Source organism: Canis lupus, chromosome 6, assembly GCF_011100685.1.
Source record: "Canis lupus familiaris isolate Mischka breed German Shepherd chromosome 6, alternate assembly UU_Cfam_GSD_1.0, whole genome shotgun sequence".
Lineage (NCBI taxonomy): Eukaryota > Metazoa > Chordata > Mammalia > Carnivora > Canidae > Canis > Canis lupus.
In genome coordinates, this window is record NC_049227.1 from 17,019,001 (window position 1) to 17,046,746 (window position 27,746).

At 46.4% G+C, this 27,746-nt stretch overlaps 1 protein-coding gene and 1 long non-coding RNA gene across 4 annotated transcripts; one reads left to right on the plus strand and one right to left on the minus strand.

Annotated features, from left to right (window-relative positions):
- Positions 1 to 620: 620 nt before the first annotated feature.
- LOC607096 (integrin alpha-D-like) lies at positions 621 to 26,674 on the minus strand. Of its 3 annotated transcripts, XM_038539732.1 has the most exons (30): positions 26,553 to 26,674; positions 24,663 to 24,768; positions 22,268 to 22,371; positions 22,052 to 22,122; positions 21,802 to 21,916; positions 18,735 to 18,865; positions 17,906 to 18,051; positions 15,960 to 16,113; positions 15,713 to 15,863; positions 15,443 to 15,516; positions 14,044 to 14,173; positions 13,794 to 13,936; positions 13,466 to 13,606; positions 13,163 to 13,372; positions 11,061 to 11,191; positions 10,787 to 10,944; positions 10,087 to 10,241; positions 9,695 to 9,826; positions 8,821 to 8,894; positions 8,451 to 8,592; positions 5,508 to 5,621; positions 5,317 to 5,396; positions 5,142 to 5,225; positions 3,506 to 3,584; positions 3,238 to 3,345; positions 3,055 to 3,132; positions 2,721 to 2,834; positions 2,477 to 2,578; positions 2,101 to 2,211; positions 621 to 1,295 (listed from the first exon to the last, which is right to left on the minus strand). In XM_038539732.1, the coding sequence occupies exons 1-30, from the start codon at positions 26,596 to 26,598 to the stop codon at positions 1,197 to 1,199; spliced, it is 3,483 nt and encodes a 1,160-aa protein (XP_038395660.1). In that variant the 5' UTR covers positions 26,599 to 26,674; the 3' UTR covers positions 621 to 1,196. The 3 variants fall into 3 exon arrangements, with proteins under 3 accessions (XP_038395660.1, XP_038395659.1, XP_038395658.1); XM_038539731.1 differs by having other exon boundaries at positions 15,713 to 16,113; positions 18,777 to 18,865; XM_038539730.1 differs by having other exon boundaries at positions 15,713 to 16,113.
- LOC119876361 lies at positions 13,334 to 16,676 on the plus strand. Its single transcript, XR_005360714.1, has 2 exons — positions 13,334 to 14,047; positions 15,159 to 16,676. It is a non-coding gene; the product is annotated as an uncharacterized LOC119876361 (long non-coding RNA).
- Positions 26,675 to 27,746: the final 1,072 nt, after the last annotated feature.

Consider the following 27,746-nt stretch of genomic DNA (forward strand, 5'->3'; position numbering starts at 1 on the left):
CACATTTTTCGTGCTTCAATAAAACATTTTTGAGCCATTCATTGATACATGTTTTTTATTTGGGGATACAACACAACAAAATAGCAACTCTTACAAATGCAAATAAAACGAACGTGAGCCTTTTACAATTATTTCAATATTTCTTCATTTACTATATATGCAACCTCAAAAGATGGAAGTATCCTGGCCTCTTCATCTCTGAAAGATGCTAGAACTAGGTGAACCAAAGTGGCACTGGGGTAATACCCCTGCTGGAGTTGTATTGTTCCATCCCAGGCGGCAATTCTGACAAACGCTGAAGTCAAGTCTACAAATTCCAATATATACATTTTATTTCCACTCAGTTTGGGAAATCTTGACACAGATTCCTGCAACCAAGGCCTGATATTGACAGTATTTGAATAGTAATGAGGATGATAGGGAGACACAGAGCAACTCATGGTGTGCTTCAAAGCCCCACCCACTGGAAATGACACGGGATTTCTTTCTTTCTTTCTTTCTTTCTTTCGTTCTTTCTTTCTTTCTTTCTGCTTTCTTTCTTTCTTTCTTTCTTTCTTTCTTTCTTCTTTCTTTTTTCACATTTTATTTATTTATTTATGAGAAATACACACAGAGACAGAGGCAGAGACACAGTCAGAGGGAGAAGCAGGCTCCATGTAGGGAGGCTGACCTGGGACTGGATCCCAGGTCTCCAGGATCAGGCCCTGGACTGAAGGGGGGCACTAAACCGCTGAGCCACCGGGCTGCCGCGACACTGGATTTCTAACATCAAGCTAGAGAGTTCAGATATTATCCTGCAAATTATAGGGAGCCACTAAAGGTAGATTCAGACTGTGGCTTATTTAATACTGTATTTTAGAAATATCACTGGTGGTTAGTGAAGGAAGAGAGACTAGAGCCTGAGGCTATTGTTCGTGTATTTCTAAGTAGAAATTCAAATCAAGTCCTTCCAGGGTCATGGTGACAGACACCTTCAGGAGTTTCCAGTTGCAGCCTTGACGAGACAAATGGCCCTTCCCAGGCAAGGCACTTTGTATGAACACATTGCTTCCTCCCAGAGAGAGAGAAAGCAGCCTGATCCTAGCCTCCCTCACATGGAACATTTCTCCCCCTGCAGGCCTGACTTAGATGGGAGTAAGAGAGCCAGGAAACCTCTCAGAGGATAACAGGTCCAATGGACAATAGAAGGTAGATTCTTATTGGGCAACTTGAGGATCTGATGTCCCATTTTCTGGGGCAATCTGTCCGTTTGCTTCTGCCATCATTTCCTTATACTGACGTTTGAAGAAGCCAACCTGTGGAGAAAAGGAAAAGAGAATTAGGAAATCCAGTGGAAGAAAGAAAAGTGGGGCCCTGAGTGGTTCAGTCTGTCTGCCTTCAGCTCAGATCAAGACCTCAGGGTCCAGGGACAAAGTCCTCCATGGGGCGCCTTGCTCAGTGTGGAGGGGGCGATCTGCTTCTCCCTCACCTATCTGCCGCTGCCCTTGCTTGTGCTCTCAGTCACTATCACTGTCTGTCTCTCACAAATAAATAAATAAAATATTTTTTTTAAAAAGGAAAGAAAGGAAAGGAGAAGGTTGGGGATGGAGAGGGATCACCATTTCTGGAACCCTTACTATGTTCAAGGACTACACTAGAATCTTCAGACACACTGTGTCATTTAGACCTTAAAATGATCTGTGAGCTGGGGGGAATCACCTTCAGAATGAGAAATCAACACTCAGTATGGACTAGGCACTGCTTAGACACATGGAAAGAATCAGCGGTGGTATCAACAAAATCCAGGCCACTGCTTTTATATTACAATCTGCTGTGAAGAGAAACATGTCCTGAGGAAAACGAGAATATAGAAGACAGGAAGAAGAGGGTGGAAAAAAAAGGGACAAAAATTAAAGGATGCAGGAGAATCAGACATAGAAGAAGGCATGGACGCAGGGGACAATGGGGGACCAGTGATGTCATAAGTGGAAGGGGACCTCTTACACGCAGAGATTAGGCAAGAAGGTACACCTATATCCAAGTTGAGCTCTTTCTTACACTATAGAAAGAATAGTGGGATCAAATTGCTGGTGGTGTCAAAAGCAGGATGAAAACATTCACCTTGTATAAGATGGCTGTGATGAGGGCCAACAGCAGCAGTCCTCCCACAGAGCTTCCGGCAATAATGGGGATGGGGTTGTAGACCTCATACTTCTCCAGTACCGTCTCCATCTGGAGTGGAGGTGACCTCATCAGAAAGTATCAGAATTCTTGCTGTCCCAGACTCTTCCTAGGTTCTCCAACTTAAACTCCCTCCCCTCCTTCCCTTTCTCCAAATTGTGAGATACAGAAACACTCAAAGGCTTGGGAAAACTCTCCTGCTGATGGACCTTCATCCTTCCTCCCTCCAGGCTTCTGAACCTCCCGCACAGCACCACAGATTTAGCATTAGGAACCCTCTTATCAGCCTGGCTACTGCCTACCACATAGTCACTACCTGAGCTCTCAAGAATGCCTCTTGTCCTGGAAGCTGAGAATACACAGATCTGTTGAACGTGATTTCAGCCACACTCACGACCAATACCTTCTTCTGCAATGTCTGCAATACACACAGGTATAGCTGCGGAAGTAGATCTGGGAAAGGGCTCAGAGATCAAATAAACTCTTGGCTTAAGGATGGGCACAGACGTATCTGTACCACTCAAATCCAAGAGAGGGACTCTGCTGTTGGGCCTACACACCTGGCTGACCCAGCCAAAGTTGAGGTTGCCCTTCAGGGTGAACTCAAGTTCCTCCTGGATGCCAAAGGAGGGGAGGTCACAGTGGATCTTCAGGCAGTCAGCAATGGAGCAGTTCTGGGGACAGGAGGGGAAGGAAGTTGAGGCAAGAAACACAGGGGAAAATGAAGTCTGTCAGGTTTGGGGTGAGGAAGAGATGAACAATTATAAAACATAGATAGATAGATGATAGATAGATAGATAGATAGATAGATAGATAGATAGATGATAGATAGATCTCCATCCTAGCAAGTGCATTGCCCTGTATCCCCCAATGGAAATCCAGGGTCTTTCTCACCAATACAAGACTCCCTGGGATCTGGGTCAGGAAGTCAGGATCCTGAGGAGGTTCCCTCTCCGACACACAAGTGAGACTCTAGTGAGAGAGAAATGACCACAGAATGATCAAACACTTCACTGATGAGAGGGTGTGAGGCACTGTAGGGTCAGACTCTGGAGAGTTAGGTAGGCAAGCAGGCACCTGTGAGTGGTCCAGCAAAGCCACATGCCACACAGCCACACCATTCAACAGGATAGGAACCCAGACATTAATGCTGATGACCACATCTCGCTGACTCAGATTATTCACCTGCAGACAATGGAAACGGAACATTATCCTGGTCCCTGGAGCAGCCCCAATCCTACTTCTCTCCTGAACCTAACCCTTGGCTCCTCTTCCTTTCTCCCACCAGCTCCCCACATTAGCAGCACCATGGGAGGGAAGATATGCGTGCTCCCTGGCCTCTCACACGATACCGATGCTCAGCTTCTTTCTTGCTCTTCTCATCAGAAGTTGAAAAGTTGAAGTACTTGGTAGAGTCTTCCTGCCTAGAGAGAGAGAGGGCTTATTGGTGAGCAGTAGCCCTGTAGCCACCCTTAGCTGTGCCCCAGTCTGCTGCCAAGGGCTCTGCTGGGCCCCGCAAAAGATGACGACCAGTGAAATAATTATGATCCCCACAGGCTCCTCTCCTGTGGCATTTGCCCCAGTCACCCAGAACTGCTAGCTTGTCCTTTGATACTTTGGGCTCTTTCATATCCTCATAACTCTGTTCAAGTTCTTTCCTTGCTTGGAACATCCTTACCACTCCCCTTCTGGAAATTTTCACCTAAAGGCCCAACTTAAACATTACCTCTCATAACATTTAAACACTTTCCCATGGGAAAAAAGGTGTTCACATGGCTTTCTGCTCTACTAGGTATATGGTTGGCCTCAGGTAATGCTTGCAGAGGCTGCTACCAGAACAAATATGCCTAGGGGAGCTTGAGGGAATCATGGTTGGATCACTCAGGAAAAAATGCAGTGATGGTCCCTCTGTGATGCAATGAAGAAAATAGATGTGGCTAGTCTGAGGAAGTTAACTAAATGAGGAAGGGTGGTGCCTGAACACAAACCCCTGGTAGACATGAACGTCCCAGGCTGCAGTGGCTTTTCCTCAATCCATGCATCCATCCATTCATCCATCTATCCAACCATTAATGTATCCATCCCCAGTTTCCTTCAGTATACATTTACCCTATGCCTGGCTGCGTGCTTGGCTCTGCAGATTCAACAGTTAACAAGCCATAGTCCCTGCCTTCCCAGAGTTAACATCTAAGGTCTCAGTGGAATCAAGCAAACCAGGAGGGTTACTACACATATCACCAGCATCTAGTGTACAAAAGCAAGCCAGCCATACAGAAACTCTACAGGCTCCCACAGTTTCCAACAGATGTGACTGTCAGTGACATCACACTGTCATCAGCAGAAACAACAGTAGCAAATTCTTTCCTATGACAATATTATGAGCTTCTGACCAACTCTCTAAACCTTTGGAGGTTAGCCAAGTATGTGAGGCTCCTTGCCCTGCTTGCAAGCTGGCCTGCCCCTGCTCCTCCACCCACCTTCAGACCTGAGAACAACAGCCTTGCACTTGACTTTCCTGGGGCCTGCCACAACCTTGGACTCTTAGAGACTTTCTCAGCAGTTTGTCACATCTCTGGTCTCCCCTTAGTTTTGTGAAAACCGTACCTTTTCTTTGCTCTGTGTGGTGACAAAACATATTCCCCAGTTCAGAGCTCTCATAAAACCCTTGATCTTAATCTAGTTAGTTTTGTGTGAGCATGCTCATTTTTCGCACAAGAACAGAATTAGCCTAATATTAGAGTAAACCTGCACCTTGGAGAAGAGAGGGAGGAGAGCACGGGGAAACAAAGTGTGTGTGTCCTAATTCATCAGAGGAGAAGCAAGAAACATATGGTATATGTTATTGTGCCATAAATATATGGCTGGTCACAAGTATTCTCATGAGAGGAATTAGAGGGCTTAGTCTAGATACCTAACCCTTAAAGAGCAGCCTGAGCTGCAAGAGGAGGTACTAGGCGTAGAGAAAGGTTAAAGGTCCCCACCTGCTGATCACCATGTAGACAGCATATTTCACTGGGAGCTCCAGCTGAGAGGTGGTCTTGCTGGTTGAAGGCTTATTATTCTCACTGGAGACAGAGAGAGGGGAGCTCATTGGGAAGGAATCCAGGAGAGAAATCTCTGCCTGAGGCATGAGATGAGGGATACACATGGACTCACCTGCTTGCATTAGCCCTCAGGAGCAACTTGTTGCCCAGAGTGGCCTTGTAGGAAACATCAAATGTGACTATGAAGATGCCCTGAGGGAAGGAGAAGGAAAGAATGGAGATCAGGCAGGTCATGGGGGAGTAAGGGAGGAAGTGGGTCAGGACAAGGGAGGAGAGTGAGGAGGATTTGGGGGAAGCACTCACCTTAGTGCCCTCATGGAAGATGGGATGGTTGATGCTACAGCTGCTGCTCCTCAGGCCCTCATTCCCAGTGGGCACAGCCTCACATGCCAAGCGCAGTGGGCGCTGATGGGGTTGCTTCCCGAGGAGGAAAACAAATGAAAAACCATTACCGACATGCATATATGGGCTGATGTATAACAGTGGTGGCGTTGTAGAGCAGTGGGAAAAAGGACAGACTTTTCAATAAATGGTGCTAGGAAAAGTGGCCCACAAATAAGGTCAAGCAAACAAAAAAACAAAAACAAAACATTAGATTTCCACCTCGCTCCATACTTTAAATTAAATTCCAACTGGATTAAAGATTTCATGTGAAAAGGAAACTTATTGAGTTTTTAAGGTAATAAAGGGGGATGTCTTCATAACCTTGGAATAGGGGAGTATTTTTTAGACAAGATCAGAACATAAAAAAACTAAACCTAAAGGAAAAGTTTTGGTGAAAATCCAGCACAATCAAATTAACACATTTGGTTTATTAAAAAACGCTATAAAGAGACTGAAGAGATGCTATAGGGCTGGAAAATATATCTGAACACATATAACTGGGAAAGTACTGGTAACCAGAATATTAAAGAACTCTTGCAATTAAGAAAAGTATGTGAGTGGCAGGATAGAGTAATTGAGAGATGGGCATTAAGGAGGGCACTTGATGGAATGAGTACTGGTGTTATAGGCAACCAGTGAATCACTAAATTCTACTCCTGAATCTAATAATACAGTTTATGTTAACTAACTCGAATTTCAATAAAAAATCAAAGCAAGTAAAACTATGGACAACTCAATAGAAGGATAAGGAAAAGATTGCACAGGTACTTCCTAGTAGAGGAAATCAATATGACCAGGAAACAGATGAAAAGGTGCTCAACTTCATTAAGGAAATGCAAATTAAGGAGCCCCTGGGTGGAACAGTCAATTAAGGGTCTGCTTTCAACTCCTGTCATGATCCAAGGGTCCTGGGATCAAGCCCCTGGTGGAGCTCTCTGCTCAGTGTGTATGTGTGGGCGTGGGCACACACAAAAGAGAAAGAGAGAAAGAAAGAAAGAGAGAGAGAGAGCAAGTGTGCGTGCTTTTCCCTCACCCTCCTCACTATGCCTCCCCCCTTCAGAATCTCTCTAGCTATTTCTCTCTTTCAAATAAATAAATAGAATCTAAAAAGAAAGAAAGAAATGCAAATTAAACCGTAAGGAAATATCACCAGATGAGCAAAAATTTAAAAGTCTGACAATGGGGATGCCTGCGTGGCTCAGAGGTGTGCCTCTGCCTTCACTCAGGGTGTGATCCCAGGGTCCTGGGAGAGAGTCCTGCATCCTGCTCCTTAAGGGGAGCCTGCTTCTCCCTCAGCCAGTGTCTCTGCCCCCCCCCCCCCTCTCTCTGTGTGTGTGTGTCTCATGAATAAATGAGTGGAATCTTTACCAAAAAAAAAAAAATCTTAAAAATAAAAATAAATAAACGTCTGGAAATGCCAAGCAGTACAGTGGTTGGAAAGCCACAGGAACTCTAATACACTGCTAACAGAAGCACAAATAGGTGCACAAGTTTTGTATCTACTTATTATATTTGAAGATATACAGACCCAAGATCAAGCAATTCCATACATGGCAAATGATTCCCAAATATTATCTATAGGTGCACCGAGATACATCCTCACAAAGAGTAATGGCCAAAATCAGGGAACAACTCAAATGATCAAAAATTGTAGAATGGATACAGATGTCCACTCATATCATTCTTGTTTAACATAGTACTGGAGGTCTAGCCTCAGCAATCAAACAACAAAAAAGAAATAAAAGGCATCGAAGTCATAAGGAAGAAGTCAAACTTCCACTCTTTGAAGAGGACATGATACTCTGTGTAGGAAATCTGAATGACTCCTACAAAAAATGCCTGGAACTGATACAAAAATTCAGTAAAGTCGCAGAATATAAATTCAATATACAGAAATCTGTTGCATTTCTATACAACAATCATGAAGCAGCAGAAAGAGAAACTGAGAAATTGAACCCATTTACAATTGCACAAAATTCCATAAGATACCTAGGAATACACATAACCAAAGAGGTAAGAGATCTGTACTCTACAAAAAATACAACACATGTAATTTCATTCCTACATGGAATTAAGACACAAAACAGGTGTACACGAGGGAAGGGGGAGAAAAGAGAGGGAAGTAAACCATAGTAGTTCAACTATAGAGAACAAACAAAGGTTGCCCCAGGGGAGGTGAGATGACGATTTGCTAAATGAGTGATGGATATTAAGAAGAGTCTTGTTGTAATGAGCACTGGGTGTTAAAAAAGTGATGAATCACATCCTGGAAGCAATATTACACTAATGTCAACTCACTAGTATTTAAATAACACCTATTTTTTTAAAATTGTGGAATGGGTAAATAAATTGTGGTATTGTCATGCAAAGGGATTCTACATACAAAAAAATATTCTACCGCCATAAGCAACAACATCGATGAATTTCACAAACGTGTTACAGAAAGGAATAAATATACAAAAGAACAGATGTTTCCATAAATTTCAAATATTCGCAAAACTCCACCGTTTTTCTAAGGATGTACTCCTGGGTGGTAAAACCATAAAACACAAAAGGAACTGATTATCACAAAGTCAGGATAGTGGTTACCATGGGGAGAGAGTGAGGTTACATAAGGAAAGGCACATAGAGGACTTCTGGGGGTGATAGCAGTGCATTATTTCTTGACCTGGATACTATTTGCTTAATATTATTCATTAAACCATACATCTGCTATACGTACCTCTCTCTCTCTATCTTCTCTTCCAGAATTGTGTGTGTGTGTGTGTGTTTGTATTTCATTGTTCAAGAATTCAAAGGAACCCACTATAACCCAGGGCAGGGAAGAGGTCCTAGCCACTAGAGCCCAAGGCAGCTATTTACCTGGGTTCCTAACACTCTTCGATAGGACAGCCCCGCTGGGTAGTAGAAGTGGATCACAGTCCTGTAGGAATCCTCACCCTCATTCCACAGAGTCACTGTCACATTGAGCTCTAAGGAGCTCCCTACCACCAGGGTCTGCAGGCTGGAGGAGGAAGGACAAAAGTGAAAAAGAGACTCCACTGGAAATGGATTGGACCTGGATCAGTGGTAGGGGCAGGACTGTGGGAACTCCTGAAATGATAACATACCAACCAAAATGTAAGTTCTCTGTTAGAAGGAGAAGCAAAGGGAACCAGAAGCACTTCTCATCCCAAGTTGATGGGAGACCCAAAAGCTGCAGGGTCTAGAAGTGAGAGGACATAGAGCTCACCTTGAGAAGCTGAGATTGACACTCAGGTCCCCTTCGCAGAAGTGATCTTGTCCACAGTTCTTTTCAAAGGGGAGCTGCAGCAAAACAGTAGAGCCTCTTCCCATCCGTGTCTTTTTCTTTCTCCATTCCCGCTCATCCTGAGTGCTCATTATTGAATATTACTGAGCACCAACCCCACACACAACACTGTGCTAGACACTGACCAGAAGTGGAGCATTAGGGTGCAGTTAGAATAGAAAAGAATAAGCTCCTTGGCTTCAAGGAACATAAAGTTGCGGAGTTAAGTCCAACTCACACTGGAACAGTTATTCAACAAACATTATTAAGCATCAATGAGGGACAGGTTCTGGGTTGGGTTGGGGGTTGGGAAAAGTGCAAACTACAGAAGAATTAGACTCAGTTCTTGTACTCACAGAACACACAGTTTCAGGAGAGCCACAAAAGTAGATGCCAGGCATGTAATAATTAGTATCACCATGATGTAATAGGAAGCCAGAGAAGAAGTGACAGATGCTGAATGTGATTTTCAAAAGAGAGGGAGATAAGACTGGGGCTTTGAGGACTACAGAGGAACTTTGAGTGGAGTGAAGGAAATGTTTCCCAAGTTGAAGACACATGGACAAAGGCACAAAGGTGGGAATGAGAAAAGCTGGGAAGGATTTGGAGAATGAGAATCAGAGAGTTTTTGTGGAGGTAAAGTGGTGACCAGCTGGGATGTGTGTAAGGGTCCAAGCTCGGCAGGGCTTTGGTGACTGGGTGGAGGCATCACGGACTTGAAGTGGTTGATGGGAAGCTGAGAACCACAACAGGTCCTTAAGCACACTGAGACACAGTGAAGTCAGTACATCCCTGGGGAATTCATTGGAAGACTCACAGAGGCAGTGAAGGGGTCCTGTGAGCCCACAGCCAGCACAGGGCGAAGGTTCTGAGCTGAGGGGATGGGCTCCCCAACCAAGGAGAAGTTGAGGCGTAGGGTGATGGGACTCACCACGTCCTCCACACAGTCCTGAGGGAAAATGAGCTTTCAAGAACCTCAAGATCCTTCCTACTTTCCACCACTGGCCCTTCTCCTCAACTGCATCCATTTCCTGCTGTCTGGACGGCATTCTGTCCAAGCTATGGGGCCAGGCTCTTTGGCCGCAACTTTCCTCTCTCCAGCCCCCAGTCTCGTCCCCCTTCTCACCTCACTCAACAGGGAGCAGAGATGCCAGAAGCTCACCTTGGGCTCCTTCTCCCCCTCCCTTTCCCAGATCCCAAAGCCCTTACTGGTAAAAGCAGCTTAATGGTTTCACAGTAATCTCCCGTCCCCAGGGTTTTTCTTCGAGTCAAAGTCCAGTTCTTGGTCTCATCAAAAATGGCACGAGAAATCAGACGGCCTGGGTCTAATGCCAGATCATACCTGACAGAGCTTTGCACATCACCTGAAGCACAACAGGGGAACAGAAGATGAAAAGCCCAAGAGAACCTCGGATGTTCTGTTTTTGTTTATCATGTAACAATTATTTGCTGAGCACTTCCTATGGGCCAGAGCTGTGTTGGGTGCTCGGATAGATGTGGAAAGGAAGATAGAGAAATATGGTCCTGAAGGTGTTAAACAGGCAAGTGAGGACGCTAGATCTCTGCTTTAGGATCAATCCCTCTAGTTTCTCTGTGGAGAAAGGGTGGGAGGGTGCAAGAACAGACATGGAAACAGCTCAAAGTACAGGTAGGATAGAGAAGTGGGGGCCTCAAGGCAGCAAGTGGCTAGGGCTGGTGGAGAGAAGTGGGCAGACTCCAGATGTATCCTACAGATAGAGCGACTGGACTGGGTATGGGGAGCGGGGGAGAGAAGGGACCCAGGTTCCCAATGCCAGCAGCTGCATGGATGTAGAGGTGGCATCTGCATTCCTAGGCCCACTCTCTCCTGAGGATAGGGGTGGGGTTCTCTCAGGGAGTAAGGGGCTGTGTCCCATGGGAAGAGACTCACCTAGCTGGTCCAGTGAGCTTTTCTGGATAGTGAAACAGACTGTGGCATTCCCAGCTTCCAGGGCGGAGGGCACCTCTTCCCAGCACTGGTGCACAGCCTTTGCCACCTCCGAGGGCGAGAATCTCATGGTCACTCCCACATTCAACACCGGCTGACTCCTGAGGGTGCATGCAGGGGCTGAGGCCCCAACTCTGAACTCAGTGAGCAGAAGGTAGGGGGCAGCTTGCTGAATTGGACACACAGTGGGCAAGGGTGGGATGTGGGGAGTTGTCACCTGAGCAGCAGCACCTGTCCCTGGGCCCCCACAGCCAGGTCCACCAGTCCATCGTGGGTAAGGTCCTGACCCCCACTCAGCGACTGCCCAAAGTACTGGAGTGTAGGGGAGAGCTGGGAGCCTGCAATCCGCTGGCCAGAGAGGGAAAGGAGAAGTGGAAGTCAAGGGGAGGTCATTTGCCAGGTTTGACAAGAAAGATTTTGAAGGAGACTGCAGCCATGGCAGATCTGACCAGAAATATTGAAAAGGACAGATGAGAGGGTAGGAATGAAATTCGACAAAGGAGGAAAGACTATCCACTGGAAGAAAGACAGTCTTTTCAATAAATGGTGCTGGGAAAATTGGACATCCACATGCAGAAGAATGAAAGTAGACCACTCTCTTACACCAGACACAAAGATAAACTCAAAATGGATGAAAGATCTAAAGGTGAGACAAAAATCCATCAAAATCCTAGAGAAGAACACAGGCAACACCCTTTTTGAACTTGGCCACAGCAACTTCTTGCAAGATATGTCCATGAAGGCAAGGGAAACAAAAGCAAAAATGAACTATTGGGACTTCATCAAGATAAGAAGCTTTTGCACAGCAAAGGATACAGTCAACAAAACTAAAAGACAACCTACAGAATGGGAGAAGATATTTGCAAATGACGTATCAGATAAAGGGCTAGTTTCCAAGATCTATAAAGAACTTATTAAACTTAACACCAAAGAAACAAACAATCCAATCTTATATGGGCAAAAGACATGAAGAGAAATGTCACAGAGGAAGACATAGACATGGCCAACAAGCACATGAGAAAATGCTCTGCATCACTTGCCATCAGGGAAATACAAATCAAAACCACAATGAGATACCACCTCACACCAGTGAGAATGGGGAAAATTAACAAGGCAGGAAACCACAAATGTCGGAGAGGATGCGGAGAAAAGGGAACCCTCTTACACTGTTGGTGGGAATGTGAACTGGTGCAGCCACTCTGGAAAACTGTGTGGAGGTTCCTCAAAGAGTAAAAATAGACCTGCCCAATGACCCAGCAATTGCATTGCTGGGGATTTACCCCAAAGATACAGATGCAATGAAACGCCGGGACACCTGCACCCCGATGTTTCTAGCAGCAATGTCCACAATAGCCAAACTGTGGAAGGAGCCTCGGTGTCCATCAAAAGATGAATGGATAAAGAAGATGTGGTCTATGTACACAATGGAATATTACTCAGCCATTAGATACGACAAATACCCACCATTTGTTTCAACGTGGATGGAACTGGAGAGTATTATGCTGAGTGAAATAAGTCAATCGGAGAAGGACAAACATTATATGGTCTCACATTTGGGGAATATAAAAAATAGTGAAAGGGAATAAAGGGGAAAGGAGAAAAAATAAGTGGGAAATATCAGAAAGGGAGACAGAACACGAAAGACTCCTAGCTCTGGGAAACGAACTAGGGATGGTGGAAGGGGAGGATGGTGGGGGGTGGGGGAGACTGGGTGGCGGGCATTGAGAGGGGCACTAGACAGGATGAGCACTGGGTGTTATTTGTAGGTTGGCAAATTGAACACCAATAAAAATAAGTTTATTATAAAAAATAAAAATAATAAAGTGGATTAACATCAATCAATCAATCAATCAATAAAATTGAAAAAAAAAGTGTCACCATAGAAATATAATAGTTCATTTACTCATCATTTGTATGTTCCCTCATAAACATCCGATGAACAGAAGGCTTAGCGCTCCACTCAGCCGGCTTTACAAGAACCTATGGAGTTTTTCATCTACTGTTTCATAGGAGGAAACTAAGACTCACAGAGGCTAAATCAGTCACCTAAGGCCACAGAGCTGACGTGGCTGGCCAGGCATTTGACCCAGGGCCTGCAATCCCTTAACCACTAAGCTGCCCACAACAGAATGAAGTCTGTTTGGAGCCAAAGGAGAAAGGAAAGATAATTGGCACTGGGTGGGCCCGGTGACACTCAGGGCACTAAACCCCCAAAAGGAGCATGGCTACTGCTAAGGTCAGTGACAAGGCACAGCACCAGGCAAATCTGACACCTGCAAAAGGAGGTAGAACTGAAGAGGCTGCAGGTAGTGGCCTCACCTGGCTGTGGGAGGGGCTGATGCCCAGTCCTGAGGTTCCATGAAATAGGTAGACAGCACCTCGGTTCTCCTGCTCTCCTGGTGCTCCAATGGCCACATCTGTCAGCTTGTCCCCATTCACATCCCCCAGCAGTGTCAGGGCCGCCCCAAAACGGCCCCAGGGGTGGCCCTGCTCCCCACGGAGAATGACCTCACACTGCCACTTCGCCCTCTGCAGGACAAAACCAGTGTCAGGTCCCAACCGAGGTCATCCCTCTACCCCACACCCAAGGCCCCACTCAGCCCAGACTCATCAGACACTCACCCCCTGGGGCAAGGGGCACACAGACACCTGGCCCCCCTGGGTCGGCTTGTAGTAATGGGGAGCCCCGATGAGGACGAGGTCAGTGTTGCCATCTCTATCCACATCCACTGTGCAGAGGGAGGCCCCAAAGTAAGAGCCAATCTGCAGGGCAGAGCCTGAAGTCACCTTGCCTGTTCCTGCCACAGGTACACCCTCTGGGACAGGTCCCACTTCCCCCCAGCCACCAGGGCCTTCCTCGTTGGGCCCCCAAGGCCCTTCATCTCCTTCCTCTGGGCCCTTAGAGATGCTGCCACCCTCATGTTCTGCTCTGGCTTCCTCGACACCCAACCTGGGTCCCTGAGACTTCAGCCTTCGGCCTCCATTGCTCGGATGCCTGAGTGAAGATGACAACCTTCCCGGTGTGCTGATGGCGGGGGGCCCCCAGGATCAGGCTCTGTACTCCCTTCCAAAAGGCCAGCTCTGTGGAGTAACCTGAGGAGGGCAGGCCTCAGCACAAAGGCTTCCTGCCCACCCCCTGAGCTCCTGCCCCACAGGCAGCCCATCTCCCACCTGTGCCCCCAACCATGGCCTGTTCTCACCCAGGTAAGAGTCCCTCATGTCCACATTCTCTTGAGACATGTTGATGAAAGTGGGGCTCGTCTTTGGGGGGTACAGGAAGGCACCTCCAGACCAGCTGAAGCTCCCCACAGCCCCCAGAACTGGTCCATCCTGGGAGGAAAGGATTCCAGGGCTGAGCAGGCCTGAGCCAAAAGAAGCCAATGCCTATTCCAAAGCAAGGCCTGCCACAGACTCTGCTCATTATTTCCAATTCTCTTTCTCCCTCCTTAGTGCTCTTCAGCAGCTTCAGTGTCCCGCACTCCTAATGTCTCTCAGTCCATCCCCAGTGCCATTGTTCCTACAAGTCCCATCTCTCCTCACCCACCTCCCTTTCTGCCCTCCCAGTTTGCTCTTCTCTACTCCATCCTTAGTGTCCCAGGTTAGGTTTCCTCTGAACCAAACGTATAGCCACCACTCTGTTGGCAAAACAGGAGGACTCTCAGTCACCAAGCCCCTGAGGATGGCATCTAGGGCTGTCCTACCCTGTGAAACCTGTGGAGTTACCCGATGTTTTAAACACATGAAGCAATTGACCTCGACACCTCTCTCTTCTATCTTTATGGGACTCAGCTCCTCCCTTGGGAAGAGTCAAGCTCAACCTCACCTCCTCTGGGAGGTCTTCTTTGGCTCCCACAGGGAGTGATAGGCATTTGCTTCTCAGCATACTTTATTTCCCTTTTAAGCTTTTGATTACTGATAATTGAGAACATATACCAAAGAAATAAGAAGATCATAATGAATTCCTAAGTACCAATGACCTAGCTTCAAAATCAATTCATGACCAATTTTGTTTTATTTCTGTGTCCCATTAAACCACCCCCAAAATTACTTTGAAGCAAACCCTTCTGGATAGTTTCAACACACATCTACTTTCACACAAGTCACGCTATATTGCCATTTCTTTCACCTGCATGATCAGCCTTTCCCATCTTTCCACCTCCATCACTCACTCTGTTCCAGCTGTGCTGGCCCATCTATCTCTCTAGTACAGTAACCTTGTTCATGCCTCAGGACCTTTGCACTTGCTTTGTTCTCTACCTGGGGCAATCTCTTCCAGATTTTGCCAGGGTAACCTTTTCTCATCTTTACGCCTCAGTTGTCACTCCTCAGGTCTCCTCTGATCACCTCTCCTGACACCTAGCAACATCTGAAGATTTTTGTTGTCTCCTCCCACTGGATATGTGCCTATGAGAACAAGAACCTTGACTATCCGTTCTCTGCTGTGCTCCTAGTACCTCCATTCACTGCCTATATGTGTCTCTCCAAACAGACAGTGACCTTGAAGACAGAATCCGTTATCTTCTTTACTTTTGGTTCCCAGCTCCCAGCACAGGGCTGGCTCAGGATTGGTGCCCGGTGTCAGGTATGTGCTCCACCTACCATTGTGAGTACTGAACTGAAGCCTTCTTGTGACATCTCATGTTGGAAAGAGCTACTTGTCGTCGACTGGGTTCCTGTAGGGAAACAGGTCACTCAGGCAGTGGGGGCCAGGAGACCACAAGGACTCAGAGCAGGAGAAGAATGAATCTGAAGCTCAGGTCTGGGGCACAATTTTGGGTGAGCTGTGACTAGGGATGGACCCACGGAATTGCGAGGACAACGGGGTCTGGAACCTTTCAATTCCAAGACCCAAGCGCACCCTGCCTTTACCTTCGAGTGCAAAGATCTTCTCCTGCAGCTGCTCCTGGATGCTGCTGAGTGCTGCAAAGTTGTCCACCCTGAACACATGGTCCTGAGCCGGCTCTGAGCCAATGTTGTCCAGCTCCTGCTTGGCACTGGGTTTCCAGAAAGCATCTCCCACCTGTGGCAGAGAGGCCACTGAGGAGGAGCCCGCCAGCCTTTCTTCCCTGGTGAGGTGCAGCCTGAGTCCGAGGGAGACATGAGGAAGAGGACATACCCCAATGGCATAGCGGATGATGCCAGCTCTCTCTGCCTGGGGGATGACGTCGCTGTACTCCAGGGGGTCTTTGTATTTCTGCCCATCTGTGATGACAATGAGGATCTTCTTGGCACTTTTACGGGCCCCATTCTTACTATGAAACAGTTCCTCCCTGTAAGGGATGAAAAGGAGATGATTCTCTGGAGATGAAATTGTTTCTGGAAAGGAATAAATAGCTCTAGAAACTCATCTGGAGACACTGGGGAGCTCTGGTACTTTCAGACTCTGTAAGCCATGTTAGGAAATTGCCTCAACCCTTCTATTATATTCACAATTTTGGGTGAGGTGTGAATAGGGATCTCAAGCAGTCTCCACACTCAGCGCAGAGCCACACACATGGCTCAATGTCAGGACCTTAAGATCATGACCTGAGTAGAAATAAGAGTTGAACACTTAATGGACTGACCTGCCCAGGCACCCCAAAGTAAAGCTTTTTTAAAACAGTGAATGGCCTACCGGTAAGCATTAATTCTATGTTAGGTAGCTGTTACAATGATTAAACAACCTAAACATCCAACATCAGGAAAGGTTTAGCAAATTAGTTGCTTAGTGAGAAAGTACACAGCCATGTCAAAGGGAAACAATAGAGCAACATGGCATAGGTTTATATAACACATGAAAAAAAAAAAAAGAAAGGCAGGATGAAACTAGTTTCTGCCAACAATGTGACTATATGAAATATGTCTGAATAAAGACAAAGATAAAAATGACCCTGTATTTTACTGGAGGGATTTGTTTATTCATTTGTACTAATCCTTTTTTGCTAAAATACTGTGAAGTGATTGGTAGAGTAACTCTAATACTTTTTTTTTCCAAAAATGGCCTAAAGATTATTGAATATTTATCTTTTTTGCAACTTCTAAAAATAAGATGAACAAAAAATAGTCATTGGCAGAGAGCCCCTGAGATGGGCTTGGCCTTGGGGAGTGAAGAACCTGCTGTTCTGGGTGACGGGAGCAGGATGGGTGTTGATGAGAACCACACCACCACCCACCACTGACAGGAGCTCCGAGGGCTAGGAAGGGATGCCACTCCTGTGTGACTTTCAACTCAAGAGACAGAGGCATTCCTCTTGATTGTCCAGTCCCATGAGGTCAGTGTTCAAAGCAGAAAAGCCACCCAGAAATAGAGAGGGTACATCTGGCAGGAGCATCCCTTGTTCAGCACTTCTCCAACACCACCCCTAGGGAGGCACTCAGGAGGCTGGAGATCCCAGACTTCCAGCCCAGTCATTTCCCATGAGAGACACCTCTTCTGTTCTGGCCACACCAATAACTTATTCCTTCCTGGATGGCCTAGCACCCATTGCTAGACAAGTACATGATAAGCACCCAGTTAATGCAGAAAACTCACATGGAGGAGGAACGTGTGGGTAGAGTGGGTGGGGAGAGAGGCACAAAGAAGACGCTTAGCAACAATTCCCAAGTCTCTGCCAGGGAGGTAAAAAGGGGGTGCACGCTTCTCTGGATAAAATGTCAAACACTTAGCTAACACTTCTTGTGCAGAGGCATTGCATGAATGTTATCTGCTTTCATCTTTACAACCAAGTTGTAAGTTTATCCTCATTTGAGAGTTTGTTGAGACAAAGAAAGAGTCAGTACCTCCCAGGATTCCCCAGGTCACCGGTGGGGGGCCAGAATGAGAACTCGGATGTGTCTGAATCAAAGCCCAAGTCTCTGGATGCCCAGGTGGAACCAAGCTCCAGCCATCCAAGGCCAGGCAAAGAGAAACACTGCAGAACGTTCCTATATTGGGGGAACACTCCAAGGATGTCCCCACCTACAGCTCCCTTATTTCCCTTTTGAGCCCCTTTCCCCAGAGTTACCAACCCTGGAGAAGGACTGTGCACACCAGCATGAGGAAGTGGTGTGGCATACCCACATGAGGCAGAAGGCGGAACTTACACCACTTTCCGGATGCCTGTGGCTGTATATGTCAGGCCTTTCAGCTGTACAATGGGATCCACTAGGCTCAGAGGGTTCCAGCTGTTCTGGAATTGCGTGAAGGTGAAGTGGATCTTCAGGAGGTGGGAGTACTGTATCAGTGAGAACTGCAAAGGACAAGAGAAAGGCCCTGGGGCTCAGGAGTTATTCTTTTTTTGTTTTCCCAGGAGTTATTCTTTAGTAAGCTTTTTATCTTGGAATAACTTTGGATTTATAAACCATTTCCCATGTGTTTTTGAGGCTAAAACCCAGGAGAAGTTTGGCCCCAAAAGAACACTAGAAAATCAAAACCAAACAATGCTTCTTTCATAGTTTGCAAGGAATAACCTTGCCAACCTCAATATTCTTAAACTTGGATTTTTAGAAAATTTCATAACAACTTGTGGGCTGTATTTCCTCACTTTTCAAGAACTTCTGCACACTATACACTAATTACTGGGAAATAAAATAATAAGATAAATCATGAGTTACATGGAAAACATAATAAAGAAATCATTAATTATTTGGCCAAGTCACCTTCAGTCTAATTTGACAGCAAAATATTTGTTTCCATGCTTGTAAATAGTAAAAAAGTGTATTTCCTAGGCCATGTGTGGACATGTTAATTTCCATGGGGGAATTTCCTCAGGTCAGGGCTCAAATCAGCCCTGCAATAGGACACTTAGCCCCACCATGGCACAGGTCCACTGAACCAACGCCTAGCAATACCAGGCCTCCTCCTAGGTTGGCCTTCCCCAAGGCAACTCTCACTCGCACCCCACTCCCCAGGCCTCAGGGACCCAGTCTTCACCAGGGTGTTGGTGCCCTCAAAATGTCCCATCAAAGCCCTCACAAAGTCCTTCATCTGCTTGAAGCTACTTTCATAAATGCTGCCAGAACCATCAATCAGGAAGACAATGTCCATCTCTTGACTTGGACACTCTGTAGAGAAGGAGGAAGGAAACACAGATACATATGTGAGTCTCAGCTGTCTCCCAGGGCCCAGAAACCCTTCCTGCTCCACAGAGTTAAGGGGCCATTCTTTGCCTAGGAAACAGTTCCCATCCAGTTCCCACACCCTCCACAGAGAATACCTAAATCCGTTGCCCACACTTTTTTTTTTGTAAATTTATTTTTTATTGGTGTTCAATTTGCCAACATACAGAATAACACCCAGTGCTCATTCCATGAAGTGGCTCCCTCAGTGCCTGTCACCCAGTCACCCCCTCTCCCGCCCACCGCCCCATCCCCCACCCCTAGTTCATTTCCTGGAGTTAGGAGTCTCTCATGTTCTGTCTCCCTTTCTGATATTTCCCACTCATTTTTTCTCCTTTCCCCTTTATTCCCTGTCACCATTTTTTCTATTCCCCAAATGAATGAGACCATATAATATTTGTCCTTCTCCGATTGACTTATTTCACTCAGCATAATACCCTTCAGTTCCATCCACGTCGAAGAAAATGGTGGGTATTTGTCGTTTTTAATGGCTGAGTAATATTCCATTGTATACATAAACACTTTAAGAAATAAAACAACAAGCAAAAACAGAGAGACAGACAGACAGACAAAGGGGGGAAGAGACTCATGACCAAAAGGAACAAACTGAAGGTACCCAGAGGAGAGGTAAGTGAGGGGATGGGCTAAATAGTGATGAGAATTAAGGAGTGCACTTGTTGTGATGACCACTGGCTGATGCTCTCAGAACTATTGCTCCCAAGAATATTGTTGAATGAGGATCAGAGTCTATTTCTCAGGAAATCTGGTCTAAAACGACAGCTTGAAAAAAGATACCATCCCTTACCAGAATTGCCTGGAATTGTGGCAATTGCCTAGAAGCACTAGTAGGTTACACTGTGATCTTTTTTGTAAAACATTGTGAGTTTTTTCAGAACTTTTGCTAACATTTCTCATGCACCACTGCTATTGCACAGCTCAGAGTACACAGTTTAAAAGGTGTCATAATCTCCCAGGCTTGTAGAGAGCAGGGCTGAACAAGTTATTTTTTTAAAAATTGCTATTCCTGCCCTCTTGGAGTCCACCATAGTGGAAAATCACCCATAAACAAATAAGACACTTCAGATTGACCCCAAACTCACACAAGGGCTTGTGGCCTGTGTGAAGAACACAGTTGGTAGTGTGTCCAGTTTCCTGTGCCCCTCATCCTGTGTTCTCCCAGGGTGGTGGGAAATCGGGCCACCACAAACAGTAATGAGGTGTGATGCTGAACTGTAGCAGCTGGCCTCCTACCACTGAAGCAAAAATACTTTCTCCTTGCTCCCCATACCTCCCCCATTACCCCTGTGAAACCAGGTGGTATTTCACCCTTGCTGAGAAGAAATGGAAGCTCACTTCCTTTCCTGTTTTCTTGTCCAGGAAATTCAGCCCCCCTTGTGGCAGACCAAGAAGCCCTCAGTGCCCCCCCTCCTCATCTGATATCCCCCACAGCTGGGTGGCTGAAGGCCCCCATCTCCCACATCTCGCACTTGTGCTCACTTTGTTAACCGCACCACAAAACCGCCCCTCCTATCCTCTCTCAGGCCAGGAAGGTGGCAAGTTCCCTCACAATATCACTTCTCTTTCTTGTTCCTTTTACTGTATCTATTGGGCTTCAAACAGCAGGCATCAGGCTATAGCTGAGCACCTTCTGAAAAGAAGACCAAATCAATAAGGCAAGGTTGGCTCCAGCTCTGGGCTCACTTCCTAACAGCAGGAGCTCAGCTCTTGTGAGGATGCAATAACGATGTACACCAGGCATCAGGCATTGTGTGGCACCCAATCCCTTCTATCTACTCTACTCAAACCTGCTTTGCCTATACCAGGCTTAGGCGCCCATGTTCCATTTTCATCAGGAATCCCACCTCATGAGTCATGGAGACATCTGGGAGAAGAGACCTCCTAGTGCTTAAATGCCACATTCCCTACCCTGGCTGCACAGACATCCCAGGCAGGTCATGGTAACCCCAAGAGTCCTGGATACCCTTCCTCCACTCTCTCTGTGCCCTCTGTAGACTCTACTCTCACAATTTGGGTGGGAGGCGTTTCTGCTGCAATTTCACCTTTTCCTAAAAGTCCACTACACCTGGCATCATGCCTTCTCTAGTCCAAAGCATTGCTCAGTCAGCACCTTGAGTGGCCTCTCACTTGGAGCCCACTATCTCTTCCTCCTAGTGCAAACACATGGTCCTAGCTAGAAGATCAGTCATATTGGTATTCACATATTATGTGTCAAGCAAGATCTGAGCACTCTATATATATCAAATCTTTTAATCCTCATAAGCATCTTAATTATTAAGACCCAGTTAACCAATGAGGAAATTAAAGACCAGGGCATAGTCACTTGCCCCAAGGACACAGAAGACAAACTTATTCAGACTGACTCTCCTATGCTGCTTAGAGTCCCCAAAACGTTCTTGCTGTGGAAGACATCAGTGTTGGAAAAATTGAATATTACATTTTCCATGGCCCTATCATTTGCTACCCTTAAAGCTCAGCACTGAATGATCCAGAACTGCCTCCCTCTTCTATCCTTGGAACTATTATCCTCATCACATTTTCAGCATCCCAGGCCATTCCTCTTGGAAAGCCCAAGAAGCATCCCTGCACCTGTTGATGACTGTGAGACCCTCATGCCTCCTGAAGCCAGCACTGTGATGCTACCTTCTGCCCCATCGGGCACTTTCTCCCTTCAACCAACTTAGAGTTCCTCTGTCAGTTGCCCTTCCTGCTAGACCAAACCATTTTCCCAAACCTACTTGGGCTTGATGAGGCCTCTGGGAAGGGGCCATGGACATAGGAAGCCAAACAATGGTCTTATGATCTGCTCACTCTTCAGTGCCAGCATGTGCTCACAAAGAATCACTGTTTCTAAAAGGACCTACCTGGTAGGGCAGCAGGTACTGTCCAAATGGTCTGCAGATGGGAGTCCAACAGGAGGCAAAAGCCTTCTGCATACATATTCTCCCCACAGGCTCTGTGCATGGTTGGGCCACAGGCCTAAGGGCAGAGACCTATGTGAGCAAAGAGGCCCCCAGAACTCTCCATACTCATCTCCTCCAGCCCCATCCTCCCCTGACCCCTGGCCCTACCCTCGCCCTTCCCTTGTGACCCTCTTATGACTCGGAAACTCACCAGCAGCCAGGGGCGACTGGCGGCGGCTGACAGGGACAGACCCAGGGACATGTTCACAGCATCTGGGGGTGCTGAGAGGGCAGGTACACATGATCACACTCATGGCCATGCCCTCATTTGGGGGAGAGAGTCAGAGTTCCCAGAAACCAAGGCAATAGGAAGGAAACCACGGTATAGGAAGATTGAGGGCCGCAAGTCTTGGGTGGAGTCACTCACTGTGCAGGGGTATGGGTTGACATAGGCCAGTGGCAGCCACACAGTCATACAACCTTCCTGTTTGGTTGACCGCCACCACCTCCAGGGGGGCTCCCACCACGAGTCTGAAGGCACAAGCATGACATATAGTTGCAGGAGGGGTAAGGGCACAGGACGCTTCAGGTGAGGAAGTATCGCTATGTACAGGGAAGTGAGACTTTGAGAGGGAAGCTCTCCGCATTTGCCACTCATGAGACTATTCAACTATGAGGGTCTGAGTTTACCCCACGTGTGCTGAAGGAGCATGCTGAACTTTTTGTTTGTGTGCGTGTACACGTAAATAAATGTGTACTTATATACACAGATGGTTTGAGTGTTGTTGTTGTTTTGCATTCGCCAAAAATAAAACTATTCAAAGCAAAAACAGCATTTCCCAGCCATAGGTAAGTGCATTTTGTTTCTGGGGTGCGTTATCCTGAGCCACCCAAGAAATAGATCACCTCAGGTTAGATGGAAAAATCTTCTAAAGCCATGAGTTATCAAGACAGATAGATGATTCTGTAATTGATTGGACAATTTAAATATAAATAATTTAAGTTGGACGATCTAAAGCAGCAGTATCAGAATCCATATGAATATCTATAGTCCTATTAGTGCAATAATTTTTGCAGAATTCCTTGAAAGGAGGGAATTTTTTAATTTTGAAAAAGAAGTATATATCAATAATCTCTCCATTCACATGAGAAAACTACACAAATATTGCTGTATTTTAACTAATTAGCCAAGCAAGCCTTGTTAGTTAGCATTTAAAGGTTCCTTTAGAAAGCTATCCCTTTATGGAAAGCTGAAATTCCTGCGTGTCTGAGACTTGCTGATGAAGACCAAATGAGACAGAGACGTAGCAGATGTAGCAGTTTGGAAATAGTGGCATAAATGATGAACAAACTCATGATCTTAACCATTGATCTGAAGGTTTTTCTTTATCTCCTCCATTCCTTCTTACACACGGGCTTATCTTTTCAGTATTTGGGTTATGATTCAACAGAAACCAGGAAAAACACTAACTGTGTAGCAATCAGAATGTCATCCAATATATATTATTTACTTTATTGTAAATATTGGTGAACAGTGGTCAATCAATAGTTATATGCATATATATAGTTATCAATAGGGCCTGAACACAAACTGATGGTGATGGAAGTGGGGCAGTGACTATCTTTGGATTCTGTGTCCACAGGAAGGGCCCAAAGGGAACCCAGGGGAGGGAGCTGAAGATGTTCCACACCCTGATCTAGGCTGCGGTCACTTGGCTGTACACATAGGAAAAATTCATCAGTTGGACCATTCAAGTTTGTGCACTTCAGTCTACGAGCTCTGTATTCTCAAACAGACAAAGACGAAACTCTGGCACCTGGCATTTTTCCCAGCCAGCCAGCTGGGTGAGGAGGGGGGATGGATGTGCCTGTAGAACTCAGTGACCTCATGATGCTACCTGGTGGTCAATGGAATCTTCCAGCTTCCAATGGAGCACTCCCAGGCTCATTGCCAATGCCACCTCCTGTGTGAAGCCCTCCTGGAATTCCCTCCTGGGTTTGATCCCTCCCTTCCTATGCCTCCCAGACTTTAGTTACGCTTGTATCACATGGTCACTTCAACATCTTGGGTCCCTGTCACTGGAACCTGAGAATGCGAGCTCCTGGAGGCAGAGTGAGGTACCTAATTTGTACCTTCACTCATTTTATTCCACCCAGAGTAAAATAAAAATGCAGGGCCTCTTGTTCATGGGGGGAAAAAGGTGTTTTGGGGTTTGAGGGGTGTTTTTTGTTTTGTTTTGTTTTTTTGGCAATCCTCCTCTCTGTCTGTCCTGCTATTTCCTGTTTGCTCTTTGGTGTTGCTTTCCCTCAAGCATAGGGATACTCACGGAGCCAGGGCAAACCCTCATAGGACTGGGTGACCCTGCACCTAAGCCGAGTCTGACCTTGCTCAGCTCACGCCAGGGGTTGAGGGCAGCAGCTGAGAAACATTCCCTGGAAGGTCGGGCTGCACGTGAGCCAAGGCTCCAAAGCCCTACACATCTCCACTGTCCCATCGGTCTTTACTTACAAAGCACAAAGCCTAAGATTAAGTTATTAATAATTTCAAGAGGAAGACTACAAAACACTGTAGTCTGGTCACATGTACTGGCCACAGAAAAACAGATTTGAGACCTCCCACCTGACGCAGGGTCTTGTCCAGAGCATGTGGCCTTTCCTGGGATTGTGAATTAGTAGTAGTGGGGTCAGAGGCCTCAGAGGAGTGATGGACAGTCTTCTTGCCCATGCTGCCCTTCCTCCAGGATACCTCCTGAGCATACCGCGATCAGCCATTCCCCTGCAGGTTGAAGGGGATAGAGGTCGGGGAAGTGGGCCTGGCCTACCTAGATCCGCCAAGCTGGGCCACGCTCTGTCCAAAGCCAGCTCCATCCTCTTGAAAGACCATGGGCTCCTCCACATCCAAGTTGAATCCATGATAAGAAGTCAGGACTGAGGAATACGGAGAGGGAGGTGAGACGGGGTTGCGGGACAGTCAGAAAAGCTCCATCTCCTCTGGGCCCCTGACTTCTTGGGATCTTGATGCCCACCCCAGTCCAGCTCATCTGCCCAGGAGAAGGATGTTCTCTTTTTCTTTGTTTCCTGATTTGCCGTCTGTGTGGTTCCCGTCTCCCTCCTCCCTCAGCAATGATCAACCCACGAGACAAAGAGCGACAATCCAGAGAAATGCCCCCTCAAGGACATTTCAAAGGATATCCACAATCTGAAATTAGGCCTGTCACCTCCTGGTCTGTTAGATCAGGCATGTCCCATAAAGGTAAAGTGTCCATAAATTTATATTCTCAACTGAGACCTTCTGAGAATGAAGGGGGTACCATGAATAACTACACCAGGGTCTTTGGGACTGGCCCAGACAGACCAGAGCATAGGGTCACCCTTCTAGTGATGTCCTCCTCCATCTTCTCATTATACAGAGACCCTGAGGCTCAATTTAGAGAACAGACTGAGGACTTTATGACTAATTATTTATAATTTTGATTTCCCATAGGCCCCTCGCTTGGTGCTAGGCTCTAAGAGAGCAAGGACTGCAACAGTCTTGTGTGGTGCCTGGTACAGTGCCCAGTCCTTAGCAGATGACTAATTAGTATTTTTTGACTGGCCTCAAACTGCATGGCAAGTCACTGATACAGCCAGGATTCCAATCCACTCTCTTGACCCTTGAGATTCTCCTGTCTGGTGACTAATCTCAACAACTTCATGGGAAGACCCCCTTAGTTCAAGGGCCTTTGCCAAAACCTTCACTCCCAAGTAGTATCTCTCCTCCCCATTTCTACTAAAATCCCAGCTGTCTCTGGATAGAGGAGTCAAATCCAACCCCAAAAGTAGGGAAGCTCTAAGGAGGTAAAGCGTCAGGCCAGGAAGTCACAGGCAGGGTCCAGACACCTGAACCCTGGGGCTCTGAGAAAAGGCCAGATGTTGAAGGTGCTGCAACCCTACTATGGCCACATGCAAGGGTGCTTCACATAACACATCTTCCTTTCAAAGAATGATTCTATTTCTGAGTCTGAAAACAGGCTCTATGACCTGACAGGTAGGAGGGTGCCAAGGATCTCAGCAGAGACCAGGCAGGTGACATCAGTCGGTGAAGTGGGTCTGTGTGAGGACCCCGGAATGACGGGCATAAAGTCTGTGACCTTTTTAAAGGAAGTAGCCATTACCAGGCTCTAGTGTTCAGAGCTCTGGACCATCCCATTTCTTAAGAGAAGCTGACAATCTGGATTTTTGTGCGGAATCTGATTTTTAGCTGACATGCAAGTGATTTCAAATGACACACGAATGTGGTCCTGATACAGTTTTCCATTTCTGGACTATTCTCTTGGCAGCAGTTAGGATAGCATTCCTGAAATCAGGACATGAACAATGTGGAGGACCAAGGAGGTGATATCCCACATTTCCCCTCCCTGAGCTCTGAGGCAGACCCCTATCCCCCATAACACACACCAGGGCCATCACAGGAGGAATTATGGAGAAGGAGCTTATCCTCCATCCAGGCATAACCTTCTAGTCCATCCTCTCTCATCTTTGCCCAGGTTATGACCTTCCCCTAATTCCAGACCATTCTTCCTTCCACACAAGACTCTGGACACTAGGCCCCCCACCCCACGCTGTTCTCAGCTCCTCCAGAGAGCTATATGAGCTAACCACCAGCCTCAGACTGTTCTACCAGATAGAGATGTCCCCCTAGGCTTTTCCCAGCCCTGAGGGCCCTCACTCACCACACAGGAGGAGCATAATTCTCAAAGCCATTGTTGAGCACCGCATTAAAGGAGAAGTGAAGTGTTGAGCAGTAGAGCACTGAAGGGCACTCAGTGTCCTAGGGGAGAGTTAAAATACTGACTCAGGACCTTGAAGTGACAGAAGGAGGGGCACAGTCAGGAAGTCTTTGGTTAATCATAGAACAGACAGGGGCAGGCAGTTAAAGACACTCTTAGGGAAAATCCTCTGTACTCTCCCACAACCACCATCTCTAGATATGGTTTCCTTTCCAGGACCTGGCTTTCCCAGAAGACCACCTTCCCCCAGCCTTTGAGACGCTGTTGGTATCCAGGATGACCTGGGACTCCTCTGCACCCTCAGAAACCGGGCTGCATGTAAGTGGAAGGGATGAAACAGATGGCTGCAGAGGCCCTACTGCATGGATGTGAGCCTGGAGAGAGGCAGACCTCCACCTCAGATAGCAAAGTTGAGGGGGAGCATGAGTGAGGGTGTTGTTTAAAAAAGCAGACTCCATCAAGAGGAAAATGGAAAATAAAATAGGTAAGTGGGCTTAGTAGTCATACAATGGTCTGACTAGTCAGCAATAAAAGAGAACAGACTACAGATATATGTAACAACATGGGTGAATCTCAACCTCGCCATAAGTAAAAGAGGTCAGACAGCAGGGTGCGTGTTTGATTCCTTTCATACAAATAGACAAAGCTAATCTTTGAGTGTAGAAATAGAACAGTGATTGCCTCAGATGAGGTGGGGAGGAAACTTCTAACATATTTGAATTTAACATTCAACCCTTGATATTTTAATATTTAATAACTTAATATTTTAACATTTGTTAAATGGAATAATATTTGCATCCATGTTCATCAGGCCCTTTTTGGTAATTCTTTTTTTGGTGTGGTCTTTTGTCTGGTTTTGGAATCAAGATAATGCTGGCCTCATAAAATGATTTTGGAAGTTTTCCTCCCTTTTCTATTTTTTGGAACAATTTGGGAAGAACAGATATTAATTCTTCTTTAAATGTTTGATAGAATTCCCGTAGGAAGCCATCTGGCCCTGGACTTTAGTTTGTGGGGATATTTTTGAAGACTGAATCTATTTCTTTCCTGGTTATGAGTCTGTTCAAATTTTCTATTTCTCTCTGTTTCACTGTTAGTAGTTTACATGTTTCTGGGAATTTATCCACTTCATCCATA

What these genes read in the sequence shown, in the direction of transcription:
- LOC607096 (XM_038539730.1), bottom strand. Translation starts at nt 26,598, where the DNA reads ATGCGGTGCTCAACAATGGCTTTGAGAATTATGCTCCTCCTGTGTG. An exon ending in TCAGTTCAGTACTCACAATG is followed by an intron (nt 14,174 to 15,442) that starts GTAGGTGGAGCA and finishes CTTTCCTCCCAG; the next exon opens with GATGGACCAGTTCTGGGGGC. An exon ending in AGGCATTCTTGAGAGCTCAG is followed by an intron (nt 2,212 to 2,476) that starts GTAGTGACTATG and finishes CCTCCACTCCAG; the next exon opens with ATGGAGACGGTACTGGAGAA.